Raw genomic sequence first — 15,263 nt, forward strand, 5'->3', positions numbered from 1 at the left:
GTAATTTTAGTTCATTTTTATGGACAGGATTTTAAGATACTACCTTATGAAAAAATAAAAAGTTTCTTTTTGAGCTCAGTTTATATTATTCCACCTTCCTTTAATGAAAGAGCCATGTGTAAAGTTGTAGAATATTTACAGTTGTCAGTATAACACTTATCATAAATGATAAAAGAAGAATCAATTGTGTAGCCAGCATTTTAAAAGCAGAGGCCCAAAATCGCAAATGTACCGACGACCTAAAAGATTTCGAAACGTTTTGAGAGGGTGTCCTCGAAAATCTTCAAGCCGTCCTGCTCCCAAATTGGATTTACCGCAAAAATTGCGCTCAAAGGAGCGCGAAAAGTTGAATTAGTTGAATTGTTTCAATTCTATTCATGTGATGTACACGTACAGTCAACCTGTGCTTTTATTTCACGGCCAGCTTTAAAATATCTCTAGTTGGTATTCTATCCCACTTTTACCGAGGCCTGGATGAAAATATGCTTATTTTGTCTGTATCACGACGCATGATTCAGCCTGAGTGCAATCAAATTTTGACGTTCGCCATTATTGAATGTTTTCAAAGACACGCGCTGTAAATTCAATACGTTAGAGTTGTTAGAAGGTTTGATACAATTACAGCACCTCTTTAGACATTTTCGATGAGTAGAACTTAGGACAAACACCAACCATGGGCTCACGCTTGAATTAGCTAAAGACATAAAATAATAAAAATGCCGAAACTTGGTAACGGGCTCGCCTTTAAATTCATTCATTGATTTGAAATGGAACATCAAACTATAAGTAAAACTTGGGAGCGAAAAAACACAGAAAAATAATGTAATTATCATGGTTATGTAAGCCAGTCTCTTACGCGCTTTGATTTGCTTTTTAAAAGTGTTGTTTTGTTCTTTAAATACATTTGAGCTTGAAATGAGAAAGTACGCCATTTTGGTATAATGGATCATTATTAATGTTAAGGGAATTATATAGAGCATAAATAATTTACAAACCTCAAATATTTTAGCTCTCCCGCTGCCTCTTTCAACAGATTGACAGCTAATGGTGATGTTAAAAATGTCTTTTTCTGTCGTGAAATATGTCGTTAAAATCGGTGAAGCAACTATAAACCCTAAAACCCATGCAAGTATCGCCCAGTAAAATGAAACACGTTTAGTACGAGAGACTTACGGGAATGCACCCCATGAACTATCGCCGAATATCGCTCGCGACTCAAAGCGACTAATGAATATGCGCATGCACATTGACAAACAACCGGTGCATAGTTTCTAAGAGCGCATGGTATCCTGCCACTCATCCAACACGGGTGTATCTCATTCTCAAATTTGATAGGTCCAGTCACCATGATGTATAGAAGATCCGCAATTGTGAGGTTAATGATTAGAATGTTTGGAGCATTGCGCAGATGTCTGTTCTTCAAAATTATAATCAGCAGAGCAATATTTCCAAAAATTCCAAATACCAAAAAAATGACAAACATAACTAGTCGCCAAACATAGTCTTCTTGAATAGCACAGATGTCTTTTATGATATCCTTTATAAGATCATTGTGACGCAGTAGTTCTGTATCGTCCCAACTATGTACGGTAATATTTACATCAAACACGTTGCTATGCTTCGTCGCCATCATGGAATTACGGCCAATAAGATCCAAAGTGATCTTGGTCTTTAACGTTTTACTTATCTTTTCATCAGTAGTAAGTCTGCTGAATATCAGTCTATCTCACGCCGGAATTCCGTTAGAATGAGGCATTTGTCTGGAAACCGTCAGCCACTAGTTGTCACTTATGGTATTCCGTAAGAACCGATAACATGGAAATGGAGAGTTAGAACCTGTTTTTGCATAAGATATATCACAACGGAGTGGGTAATTCTGTTTTGAAAATTACGAACATAGCAAATGCGAATAACACCATGCAGATTACGAGTCAAACGTAGTGTGCAATAAACTCGGTTTTCACCTAAAATCTAGTTATGTCCAGAAAACACGAGCATCCATCGTTAAAATGTGTCTTGATAGTACGATGCAATGATAGAATCCTCTTAGTACGTGTCCTTTACCCAGCAGAAGGATATCATTTTAGTTTTCATAAATTCAAATTAACTTCGACATTTCGTTTTTTGTTCAACTACACTGTAACAGTGCGCCTTCTCTGTTGGATTTCACCAAAATGTTGCATGTCGTGGTGGATCAAGATGAACAAACCGTGCAAAGAATGACGTGTGATACGCAATACTCCCACCAGTTCCATTTGAGTGAGAGCTATGTTGAGGAATCAACCAACGTAATGTATATGGCGCTAAATTTACTCGATTGTAACTTGTGGGTGTATCGAGTAAATGAATAATATCAGTTCGTAATCGGCGGAAATTAATAGGCTTTTACCACTACGCCGAAAAGTAGACACACGTTATGGTTAAGCAGTGGACTTCGGGTATATATATATAAATGCGCATTTATAAATGCGCACGTGACATCTACAAGTCGCCATACCGTGTTCAACGATGTAAGGTACCCGGATGTGCACAAATTCCACACGCAAAAGTAAAGGCGAAAATGACATGTTACAAGGAAAATTGGTTTTGCAAAATAGTGGCATTGATTGCAAAGGGCAAAATAATTTGACCCGAAACATAAACTCTTTATTTGGATTTTCCATTACGGAAAAAAACCATTTATGACGGGAAAGCTAGATATAGCTGATTAAAAAAGGTATATTTCATTATTTCCGTGCTAAATGGGCGTGGCAATTGGCCATATTGATGACGAAATGTGATTCTTACTGGCATTAAGGTCAGAACTGGGTAGCTGCCGATGATGTTATTATTATAATGTTTGCACGTAGGGAACTTAGGGGCTGTCATTTTCTTCGGAAGGAAGGGGTCATGGATTTATTTATTTGGGAGTCAAGATAAGTACCCCCCCCCCGTAGCGCCGCCAATGAACATAACTCTAATTCTAACTTACTCATTCGCTCGCAAATGGACAAAAACAAATTCAAAATGTGTTTTTAAGCACCTTTTTGTGTCCCCCATGCTAAATCGGTAATCTGTACACCCTTTGTCACCCTTTGACGTACAATTTAGAGTATAAACACGTAGATGACTGTACATGATCTAATCATCCCGGCTGGAAGATGTTGAGGAAGACTCGTATACTATACATCACGCTCATACGTTACATGACAATATGACGTACAATCACGTATGCGATGCATGGGTTAAGGTTTATTCAGCTAGTAAGTTAGATCGCGTCATACACATTATTGTCATGGTATATTGTAATTGTATACGTCAATTTTGTTCAGTTTGATTCAACCGGCTTATAAAGTTTTACTTTACACGGAAGGGAAAGTGAGTGTAAAAGGGGGAGGGGTGGTTTTGGGGGAAAGTGGGTGGACAAATAATATTTATATTATAAGTAAAGCGAGAAAGAGAGAAACCCTGTTCTACGGGCGAACGGACCTTTCAAGTAGGGTCGGTCGGTCGGTTGGTATTTTTTTTTAAATTTTTAAATAACCCAAAAAATCACAAAAATCTGTAAATAAATTTCAATTTGAGAAAATACAAAAAAAATTGTCCTGAAATTTCCGAAATTTGGGGTCGGCATTCATTTGTACAGGAAAAATTTGTTTCCCAATTTGTTCAAAGTAGAACAGGGTTTTCGTTTTTCGTCGCATAAATAAATAAATAAATAAATAAATAAATAAATAAATAAATAAATAAATAAATAAATAAATAAATAAATAAATAAATAAATAAAATAAATAAATAAATAAACATTAGTTATGTTTGTACATGGGGGTGCTGTGCAATAATCATGATCCTTTGATATCCATGATTTATCCTTGCAAATTTATAGCATCGAACCTCCAGCCAATGTTCCTTGCCAGTGCTAGCCACGAAACAAGGTCACAACTGTAGCCACTCCTTCAATGGTCGCCATTTCAGTGATTGACAGTGATGTAATGCAAATATGGCGCTGGCCATCTGGTCACGTGCGCATTTATAAAAGCGCATTTATATATACAACCGAAGTCTACTGTTAAGAGTGGTATAGTTGATCTGCCTGGTCTATATTGTGCGTGTTAAAGAAAATTAAAAATTTGAAATATTTCTGGCGAAATGTCACAAGACATTTCTCCAAATAAATTATATTGATATCAATCCGCGATGTTATAAGGCCCGCCGATTACGTGCTGATCAAACTATAGTATTATAAGGCCAAAGAAAAAATTCCACCCCACACCCCTCCTCACTTTCTGGGAATAGGTCATATTTTGCTTATGATTGTACAATTTTCATATTAAATTTCAAGTTTTTAATACTTAACTAATAAGTTAATGCTGATAAACATGTTTATAGTCAGCACGAATCACTTGCAAGTGTTTTAGGGGAAACCCCACATAGTCGTAATTTATAAAAAGCCTCATCGTTTTCCTGGCAGATGCTGAAAACTGCTATATAGTATTGTCCATTTTACGTGGAAACTGCTGTATTTTCTCAATTTAGCAAAACAAAACAAACAAACAACAACACTTTTCCCAAAGAGGTGGGGACATGAAACGATTTTTAACATTTTAAATGGCCTATTATATATGCGAGAAGATAGCGTCACGTGTTCGCGTTCGTTACCCTTTTACATTTAACATTGATACCGTGATTGCATACAATATCAAGAATACAATCACGTTAATATCAATAAACAATCCCATCATAAACATCTCAAAAAAAGTAACTAACCCCTCTTAAATAATGACCATTATTTAAAAATGGGCGATTGTATTACAAATCTGTAAAATGCGTTGGAAGCAGAATTTATTCCTGCACATTTTGACACCTCATTTGTAGCAATTGACTAAATATTGACGTCACAACGTACATTTAAATCAATGTAACCCAAGATTTGAAAGTTGCAGTAAGTTGTATTGATTTTGTATTCAGTATAATGGAAGAAAATCTGTGTAATGATATCTGAGTATTTTTGTATTGCATATAAATGCAACTTTTAAATCTGGACCCCACTACATTAAATTGACCGGTGTTTCATTGTTTTCTGACCTATCGTATCAAATGAGGTGTCAAAATGCGCAGAAATAAATTCGGCTTCCAACGCATTTTACAGATTTTTAATACAATAGCCCCTTTTTGAACAATGGCCATTATTTAAGGGGGTTAGTTACTTTTTTGAGATGCTTATTTGTTTGCTCTAGTTTCAATCAAAATTGCATTTTGCTGTGTTGAATATGAATATTATTTTTTCACGAAATTGGCATCAGGAGAAAAAAAGCAATGACTGGAAATATGATATCAATTACTAAATTGTTCAGAAATCTTTTTTTGGTAAGCTTCGCATTAGTGCACACAATTTGATGATTTATAATTTTCCTTGTTTTTTATAACAAGGAAATGTAAAGTAGGTAATGGGGCAAAGCATCCTGCAAAAGAACTAATAAACACAAAGGGGAACGATTTCTTGCTATAAGAGGAAACTGAATATAATTAATAAGAAAGAAAGAACAGGTTACCGACCCAAAGTGTTTAAATTAAACAAGACAACAAATTAACACAAATCCCAACTGGCACACAACCCAACTTGAAAAAAGCAAGCGAATGTGCCGGCATGGGATTCGAACTCACGACCTTCCGATTACCAGACGGACGTTCTATCCATTAAGGTTGGGCTGAACCCTGGAATTATGAAAACTTTCGGGCCTCATAACTGCTAAATTATTAGTCTAAAGAATATAAAAGTATACATTTTTAGAATGGAAATGACTTGATGAATTCATCTGTGAGGTCAATTTGGGCCAAAATGCTCATTTTGAGAAAATTCCAAAAACGGTTTTTGGCCCAAATTTTTCGTGCAACCTAACAAAAAAATTGTTTGGCCAAAATTTTTTTTTACTAATTTTAAAAACTAGATAAAAATATCTAGGGACTGTTTTTTCATTTTTTTAAATTTTGACCAACTTCACCAAAAATATTTGAAATTTGGGCGAAAATCAGGCTTTTTTATGATTTTTTTGAAAATTTTGCATTTTTTGACCATTTTTGGTGCAAATTTCTCAAAGTTGGTCAAAATTCAAAAAAATAAAAAAACGGTCCCTAGATATTTTTATCTAGTTTTTAAAAATTAATAAAAAAATTTTTTTGGCCAAACAATTTTTTTTGTCACGTTGCACGAAAAAATTTGGGCCAAAAAAACAGTTTTTTGTGATTTTCTCCAAAAATGAGCATTTTGGCCCAAATTGGACCTCACAGATGAATTCAGCAAGTCATTTCCAGTCTAAAAATGTATACTTTTATATTCTTTAGACTAATAATTTAGCAGTTATGAAGCCAGAAAGTTTCCATAATTCCAGGGTTAAGACCACCCTTAAGCTACCAGCTCCCACTGATAAACGGTTGTTAAAACTTGGTTGTCATTTACAAACTAAACGAATAGAGTAATCAAAGTAATAAAATAATTCCAATTTTAGTGGAAAATATGATATTTATCTCTGTTGTTTCTTTAAAGCTTAGTGAAAGTTTCCTGACACTAAAGAGACAGCTGGGATTGGCCAAAATGTCATAATGTGTCTACTATAACTATTTGTAACTATTCGGCTGCGTAGAAAGCTTGTAATGTAATGCGGTTTACGGGTTTAACGGGTAGCAAACTGTCCCTCCGGTGATGCTTGCCCAGTTAATGTTGGATTCTTAATATAGTAGGTTCCACACTCGTTTTCACGTACAAAGTTTTATATTACCAAATAAATTCTTCAATTAACCCATTTATGCACACCTTGTTTGTTACCTTACTTCTTAGTGTTGTACCGCTGATATTGAACTTCGAGGTAATATCGACTACAGCTCAAAGGTGTTGAGCTAGAAAATATTAACCATAAAAAGCTATGAGTTAGCGACCTATTTTTCTATCGTAGTTTTTATTGGTTAAGCTTCTTACACAGCCGTGACGTTAGTCACGGCTGTGTCTTTTTTCTTACAGGTTCTTCTTTCTTTCTTCTTTCTTCTTTCTTCTTTCTTTCTGTCAACCATTACATTTGCTCTAGCACTCACATGCTTACATCGATTTTGAGGTCACGCAGGGGTCATAGGGGTCAAAAACGTGATTTCAACTCAAAATGCATCTTCTCGATCTCCTACAAATTACGTAGAACAGTGACGCCACTTGCACACATGCATTGTAATTACCCAGTGTCTATGGGGTGTACACAGATTTGGGGTCAAAGGTCATTAAGGGGTCACTTCCGGTATAAAATGAAATACCTTTAAAATGCATCTTCTCCCACAAATTACGTAGGATAGTGACACCACTTGCACACATGCATTGTTATTACCCAGTGTCAATGTGGTGTACACAGATTTGGGGTCAAAGGTCATTAAGGGGTCACTTCCGGTATAAATCGAAATACTTTCAAAAAATTTTATTAGCTAAGAAAAACATAGGAGAATGATGGTATGTTCACACATGAATTGTGTTTTCCCAATGTATATAGGTATTTTTTTATTTGGGGTCATAGGTCATTAAGGGTCATTTCCGGTTTGAGACAAAAACTTTCAAAATGCCCTTCTGCCACAAATAACATGGCAAAGTGATGCCACGTACACACATACATTGACATTAGCCAATGTCTATGGGGTTTTCATATATTTTGTGGTCAAAGGTCATTAAGGGGTAACAACACGGCTGTGTTCGTGGTCTTAGACCACAGCTAAGTCTAGTTTTGTTTCTTATTGGTGCCGTTCTGTTATATCCACATCCTCTTTGCAGTGAGGAAGACAGCAATAGCATCACATCGTAATCGTACTCTTGGAATGGAGGTACGAATGACAGTGGAAAGTTTTACACTCGTGTTCACGGACTTTGTTTTGTGACAGTGCCTTGAGCATGTTGAGCAAAAGTTTGTATGCTTGTACAAAGTGGTATCTTAAGGTATATACTGGGACAGTTTTATTAAATATCAGATTTTATTGTACAAGTCCAGAAATTTACTCACGTTTTAGACGTTTCATCTTTCTTTTAGAAGATTTCATCAGCAATGCGCCGATACAGCCGCTGCACCACCTCCGGTCCTCATACTCTCATCCCCAGGGTGTAAAGTTGTTTGCAGTAGCTTTGTGATCCATATTGCCTCTCTGATCCACCGCGTTTGTTTAATTGGCACGGTGAAGTTGGCTCGAGATTGATTAGAGATTAGACATTCGGTATTACGTTGAATATTGCATTTTTAATCATGATGCAGTCATGTCTACAGTAGAATTCACCTCGACCTTTGCAGGACTTAAACCCCATTAAAAGCTATTAAACCAAGATACATGTTACACTCATTGAAACAGCTCAACTGATTAAATCGGATCTTCTCTGGTTGTGCACATGTGTCTGTTTTATATGTGCGGTATCGCAATGACTGCTATAATACAGCTTCAGTTGGGTAACCGATTATAAAGGAAACGCAAGGAAACAATGGTATGTGGACCTTTGTTCACGAAATGAGACAATGGCCTGCTTTTTGTTAACCAGCATTCTTGAAAATGAGCAACATAATGATTGTTGACTTAACACGGTTTGGAAATAATTTCTTCATATTTTTGGTGTTATCTGTCGTTTACATATCCTTCCTAAAATACAAAAGTGCGACTATTTCGAAACACCTAAATTAGCTAAAAATTTAGGACATGTTACAAAACTATATTTTCTAGAATTTCATAGAATACTTTAAATCTAGCTTGTACCGTTTTTTTTTTTTTTGTATCCTTCAGAACGGAGCGGTCCGTTACCAATACTCAATATTTTCGGTCAAATCTCCATTCAATTAACACAGGGAGTTGGCTAGCTATGAGCTAGCTATGCCTTGCCCTCACTCATATTCTACGAAAGTGCGACTATTTCTGAACATCTAACCTAGCTGTAATTTTAGGTCATGTTAGAGAAATATATTTGCTAGAAGTTTGGAGAATAGTTTAAATATTGGCCGGTTATTTTTCACACAGTGATGTTAACTAGGCAAATGCAATATACTTCTAACATACACTATTTGTAAAGGTCGCGCGTCAATGGTAAGAGCACTGTGTATTGTGTATAGGAAAACGGACAGTAACTGCAGTATGTTACTTTTCTGCATCATTAACCGTTTTATACATAAGAAAAAAATAACTGATAAAAAAACCAAAAAAACAAAACAAACAATGCCAGCATCACTAGGACACCAAAGTAAAATTTATTTTTTTTGCACATCAAATAGTTATGTCCCCAGGTACTGATGGTAATACAGATCTACATTTTACAAAGTACTTGCAATCTTTTGGGATGTCAGGTGTGTTGTTTGAATAGCAAATGAAGTTGATTCCCAAGCTGCACAACTACACCAAACAACTTAAAATTCAACACCAAAGATAAAAAATGTTTTCTAAACTCCCCAAACATCACAATGTATACCTGCACTTTGCTGGAAATAACATGATACTTGAGAACTCAGGTTGACAAATTATTGACAAACTTTCAGCATCGCTTATTAAGGTTTGTAACTCAAAAGTTGGTGAAATTGATTCGACATAATTTGGTCAGAGAGAAAATTAATGACTGAAATGTTGAAATGAAATATTGTCTGGCTTTCGATCAGATGTAAATGTAAATGTAACTTTGTTGTATAGCGTGTCTGGTGTGTATTTCAAAAGCTTAAAGGGGAATAATGTATTTTTCTGTCAAGAGTATCACAACTAACTTTAGTTTGTATGCTATCTATACTATATACGTCATTTGCAATAAATCACTGCTTCTAACAGAATCAGGTAATTTAAGATATTTTAGTGGCTTTTAACTACCCACTTAAGCTATATATAACTCATGTTTAAGATCCTTTAAGAAAGTCAAAACAATAGTCTAAAAATACAGCTTATAAAATGTACTTTTATTCCCCTTGTATAGAGTGATAAAACAAAAACACTTTATTTGCACATTTTAATTTAGCTCTGAAGATTTCAATATTTGCACATAATTTTGTATGAACTACCTTAATCAAAAACACTAGTTAAACTAGTTAAACTCATTTCCTTATCAACGCATTTAATGAATATAAATGATTAAGACGGTCACTACTCTCAGTCATCTGGGAAATGTTATTGTGATTAACCCATTTGCGAACACGTTTTGTCTGAGATTTAATGCCTCGTCTGTTTTATATTAGCAATAAATTACTTAATTAACCTACTTATGTATAAGTAATCGACTGAGTCTAGTCAGAATATATGTGACTGGACATTACAAATCAGCCGTAAAGTCGGCCCGGTAAAGTTTGTTTTATTTCGTGTTTAGAAAATATATATCATAAGCTTTAAAATAGTACATCATTTGACTTCAAACGATATCCAGAAGCCGGGTTATGGTTTGTTGAACTCTGCTCTTTCAACAACATTTTGTTTCGGTTCTACGTGTGTCTCTTTTTCCACATTGCTGGTAATTAAGTCATATTGGGCGGTCATTTCAAATCATCCGCAAGTCAACATGGTTCAGGAATGTCCTCTCATTGTTATACATACCTAGACAAAATACAATGCAATTGTAACCCACCACTTGAACAGGATTTAGCCAAAGCAAACAAAGACTATATCTATTTAATGATTCTACATGTAGAAGGTTATTATCCTGGTTTAAATGCTATCAAATGAGAAACATGTCGCGCCTAATTGAGCCACCTATGAATACGACCTTCGCACACATTTTGCACTGTATCTCAGAATACAATTTGTCGAGTTTACGGCTCATTCGTAGTGTCCACTCACATATATATTCAGAAGAAAGCTAATAAACGCAGAGGCTCTTTCGACAATTGATGTGAGTGTGGCTCGTAATTCTGTCAAATCTTTACATACACAGCTGTTTGATGGCATGTAAAATGTAGTCATTTTTAAGTAAAGGTGAACAATGATGGCGCTATTTATCATAAACTTGTTCGAATCTTAAAAAGGGTTAGATACTTGCATAATGGTATTAGAACATCAGAAAAAAGACTAAAAAATTATTTCAAGGAAATTAAAAAAAAACCTTTTATGCACTACCAAAAAGTATTCATCCCAGAATCCTATCACACCTAAACAGTGGTGGGAACACTTTCTGACTCTCATGAATAGAAATGTTTCTCATAATGATACACTATTTGAAGATTATATAAATAATTTTGTATCAAATTTTAATGAAAATGATGTAAATAATATTGATTCTATTATTACTAATGATGTAAATAACATTAATGCTATTATTACCATCAACGAAGTCAAAGAAGCAATCTCAACTCTAAAAAATGAAAAGGCAGTTGGAGTTGACGGTATTTATAACGAAATGTTAAAAGAGGGTAGGCCTATATCAGTTCTTGCACCATCTTTAACCTGTCTTTTTAATTCAATTTTTAGGCAGGGAATTTTTCCCTCTTCCTGGAGACTTAGCACAGTAACAGTGCTTCACAAAAAAGGCGACAAAAATCAGCCAAAAAATTACAGAGGAATCGCTGTATCGAGTTATTTATGTAAATTATTTTGTTTAGTGTTATATAACCGTTTAAATGTCTTTTGTGATAAGGAAACTATAATTCCACATAATCAAATTGGTTTTAGAAAGGGCTCTCGAACCAGTGACCACATTTTAGTTCTCAAAACACTTATTAATAAATATATTCATCGTGCTGGTAAATCTTATTTATATGTATGTTTTATTGATCTTTCTGCCGCCTTTGATACCATCTGGCGAAATGCTCTTTTATATAAATTAAGCCAAACGGGTATTGGCGGCAACTTTTTTCAAATAATTAAGAACATGTATACATCTGTTTCTTTCGCTGTAAAATGTGACAACAAACTTACTGATGCGTTTAACACCACAGTCGGCGTGAAACAAGGCTGTGTCCTTAGCCCAATTTTCTTCAATATTTTTCTTAGCGATCTTCCAAAAATATTTGATGCTAATTGCGCTCCAGTGAATCTTAACAACTCATCTCTCAGCTGTCTCATGTATGCTGATGATCTAATCATTTTATCTGAAAGTGCAAATGGCCTTAAATTGCACAATTATTGCAGAAAGTGGAAACTGTTAGTTAACATTGACAAATCAAATGTCATGATATTCAATAAAGGTGGTCATGTTTTGAAAGGTTGTAAATTTAATTATGGTAATTGTAACATCAACATAACTAATGAATATTGCTATTTGGGTATCATTTTTGTACCATCTGGTTCATTTACAAAAGCAATGATTAGACTTAAAGACAAAGCAATGAAAGCATATTATAAAATTAGGGATAATTTTATAAGTGACTCCTACAAATGTAGCATGAAATTATTTCAGACCCTCATCCAACCAATCCTTAGCTATGGATGTGAAGTTTGGGCACCATATTTGTTAAACAAACTGAACGACTCAAACTTTCTTACAACATGTGATAAACTTCCAAGTGAATCTATTCACATTAAGGTTTGCAAAATTATACTCGGAGTTCATAAAAAATCCACTAACAATGCAGTAAGAGGCGAATTAGGTTAGTTTTCCACTGCCCACAACTATGCTTTCTTTATCTGTAAAATACTGGTGGAAGCTTAACGAAAAATGTATGAATAGTAATGATTCTCTTGTAATTCAAGCACTTGTAGATAACAGAAAGTTAGTGTGTACTAATAATTTCACATGGTCGACAGGTATAAAAAATATATTTAGCCTTATCAATAGGATTGATATTTGGGATAAACCAAATACGATCACCGCTTCCAATTTTAATGAAATTATTGTATCTAAACTTCAAATCGTCTATAACAATCTTTGGGTTAATCATATTAATAATTTTAGTCCTAAACTCAGAACATATTGTACATTCAAAAATTCTTTCAGCACAGACAATTATGTTATTATCGCTAAAAGATCTTCCAGGGCTGCATTCTGTAAATTAAGAATAAGCGCTCATAATCTCATGATCGAAAAGGGCGTCACTTCTCTCAAAAATTAATCCAGAGAATAGAATTTGTACACTTTGTAATTTAAATAAGGTGGAGGATGAATTTCATTTTGTAATGATATATCCTTTCTATACCAACCCTCGCCAAGATTTATTATCTACAATTCATGAAATGTATGATATAGATGGTATGGTAGACACTGACATTTTCAAACTTATAATGAGTGCAAGTGATTTTGACAGTATTACTCCAATAACCAAATTCGTCAAATCAGCTTTTGATTCACGAACGAACATGGACTTATAGATATTAACAAAGTCCTCATTTGGGCTTAGAGCAGCGACCCCCTGTCATATTTTCATTCTATAGACTCAATGCAACGTGGACTTGAGCGCCACTATTAATATTGTCTATTATTATTAAGACTAATTTATATTTCTTTTATAATTGTAAATATTTGTACTTGTAACTTTAATATTACAATTTCAATTGTAAATATTTGTATTTGTAAATATTAACTATACCAGTTTGTTTGGTGAATGTTAATAAAATATTGATTGATTGTTCATGTAATGTAACGAATAAGTCATATATTTGGGCTAATTTAAAATTAAAATATATGTAAATAGCGCCCTCAATTTATACACAAATGTATAGTTTATAGAATAAAAATTACCACAAAAAGGCAGAAAAGGATGAATAATTTGACAAAGAAGCAAAATTCAACAACTCTTTCTATACCTTTGTGCAGGAGCCAACCGTTGTTAAACCGTGATGAACCCACACTTTTACTGTAGCGTATACGCGAACGCGAGCGAGACTACGCGTTACGCGAGAGCGCGTAAAATTCGTCATGCCTGGATTCAGTATTTTTCAGGTAGCGGCTAAACATTGCCGTTAGATTCTGTAGTTCTATTGCTGATATCAAAAGAAAAATCATCGAAGTTTTTGTAAGGCTGAGTGGCAATGATTAACTGACATTCCTCGTAAAATAATCGTGAATTATACGATATTTAGCTTCTTTTCATTGTTGAAAGGATTCAATCATGTTTCACCGTTATTCATCACCGTTTAACAACTCGCGTCCGGCGCGTCTGCGTGGTTTACTTCGCTCGGGCAGCTAAATCTGCCCTCGCGAAGTAAACCACGCAGACGACGCGGCCGCATCGTTGTTAAACGGTGATGAACAACGGTGAAACATGATTGAATCCCTAAATCTATATACCTGTATATTAGTGTGATATCTGTTGGTGTTGTTCATGTCTAGAACTGAACATTATATAATGTTTTGTTAGAAAAATTAATAAATGACGACATCAAACAACCGTGTATAGTGGGTCAATTTGGTAATTCAAAATCATGAATAAAACTAAAGGTAAACGGTCAACTTTCAAAACATACTAAATTTTATTCATGATTTTGAACCAAGCATGATGTTTTAAACGGTCAATTTTAAAAATACACTTAAGGAAAGCAGACTCATAAATATTTAAAAAATGAAAACTTGGGTGACCCCATGACCCCATTAAATTAAATTTTACAAAATATCAGAAAAGATTAAGATACAAAAACATCATGCTTGATTTTATAGACAAAGCGTAAAGCTACAAGTAACAGCTCCAGTAACTGAAACTCAACACCAGCATCACTTTCTAGAAAGACTGGAGACTGAGAAGAAGTGTATAAGCAAACTACAAACAATAAAGAAAGATCAAGGATTAAATGATATTTTAATATCATACATGCTATCATGTGCTCATTAGTGCATTCTCATTTTGAATTCATTAACCAGATATAGCGATTACTTTCCTGTATCAGGTAATTAATTTATCAAGTGTTTCATGAGATTCCTCAATTAACCCATTTACGTACACGTTTCGTCTGAGCTATATGCCGGGACTGTTTTATATTAGCAATAAAATTCCGCAATTAATCCATTTATGTACACCTTGGCATTAACTATCAGTGATCGACGGTGTCTAGTCGGACACAAGTGTATTCAGGAGAAAGCTAATTAACTTTTCCAACCCATTAGTCAAATTATTCAAATTAATCAAGTCAATAAATTTAACTTTTGGGCGATGAAATATAAATTCAATTTTGACTAAACCCGATACACGGGAATCATGAATGTCAATGTCATTTCTGCTGGGATTTGAAATGAGAACATACAATAATTACAAATCTTCTTTTCTTCGATATAATCGCGCATCAGAAATGTATCACATGTCATGAGAGGGTGTCATGATCTAGGGACTTACTTACGGAACAGTTTAAAACAAATTAAAAAGAAAATGGAAAAAGGATTTCAATCATGC

General features: G+C 34.5%; 1 protein-coding gene across 1 annotated transcript; it reads right to left on the reverse strand.

Moving 5' to 3' along the window:
* Positions 1-500: 500 nt before the first annotated feature.
* On the reverse strand, positions 501-1,806 carry LOC140141681 (uncharacterized). Its single transcript, XM_072163592.1, has 2 exons — positions 1,256-1,806; positions 501-869 (listed from the first exon to the last, which is right to left on the reverse strand). Exons 1-2 carry the CDS (start codon positions 1,631-1,633, stop codon positions 501-503), a joined length of 747 nt encoding a protein of 248 aa, XP_072019693.1. The 5' UTR covers positions 1,634-1,806.
* Between the last annotated feature and the right edge of the window lie 13,457 nt (positions 1,807-15,263).

Source organism: Amphiura filiformis, chromosome 19, assembly GCF_039555335.1.
Source record: "Amphiura filiformis chromosome 19, Afil_fr2py, whole genome shotgun sequence".
Taxonomy (NCBI): domain Eukaryota; kingdom Metazoa; phylum Echinodermata; class Ophiuroidea; order Amphilepidida; family Amphiuridae; genus Amphiura; species Amphiura filiformis.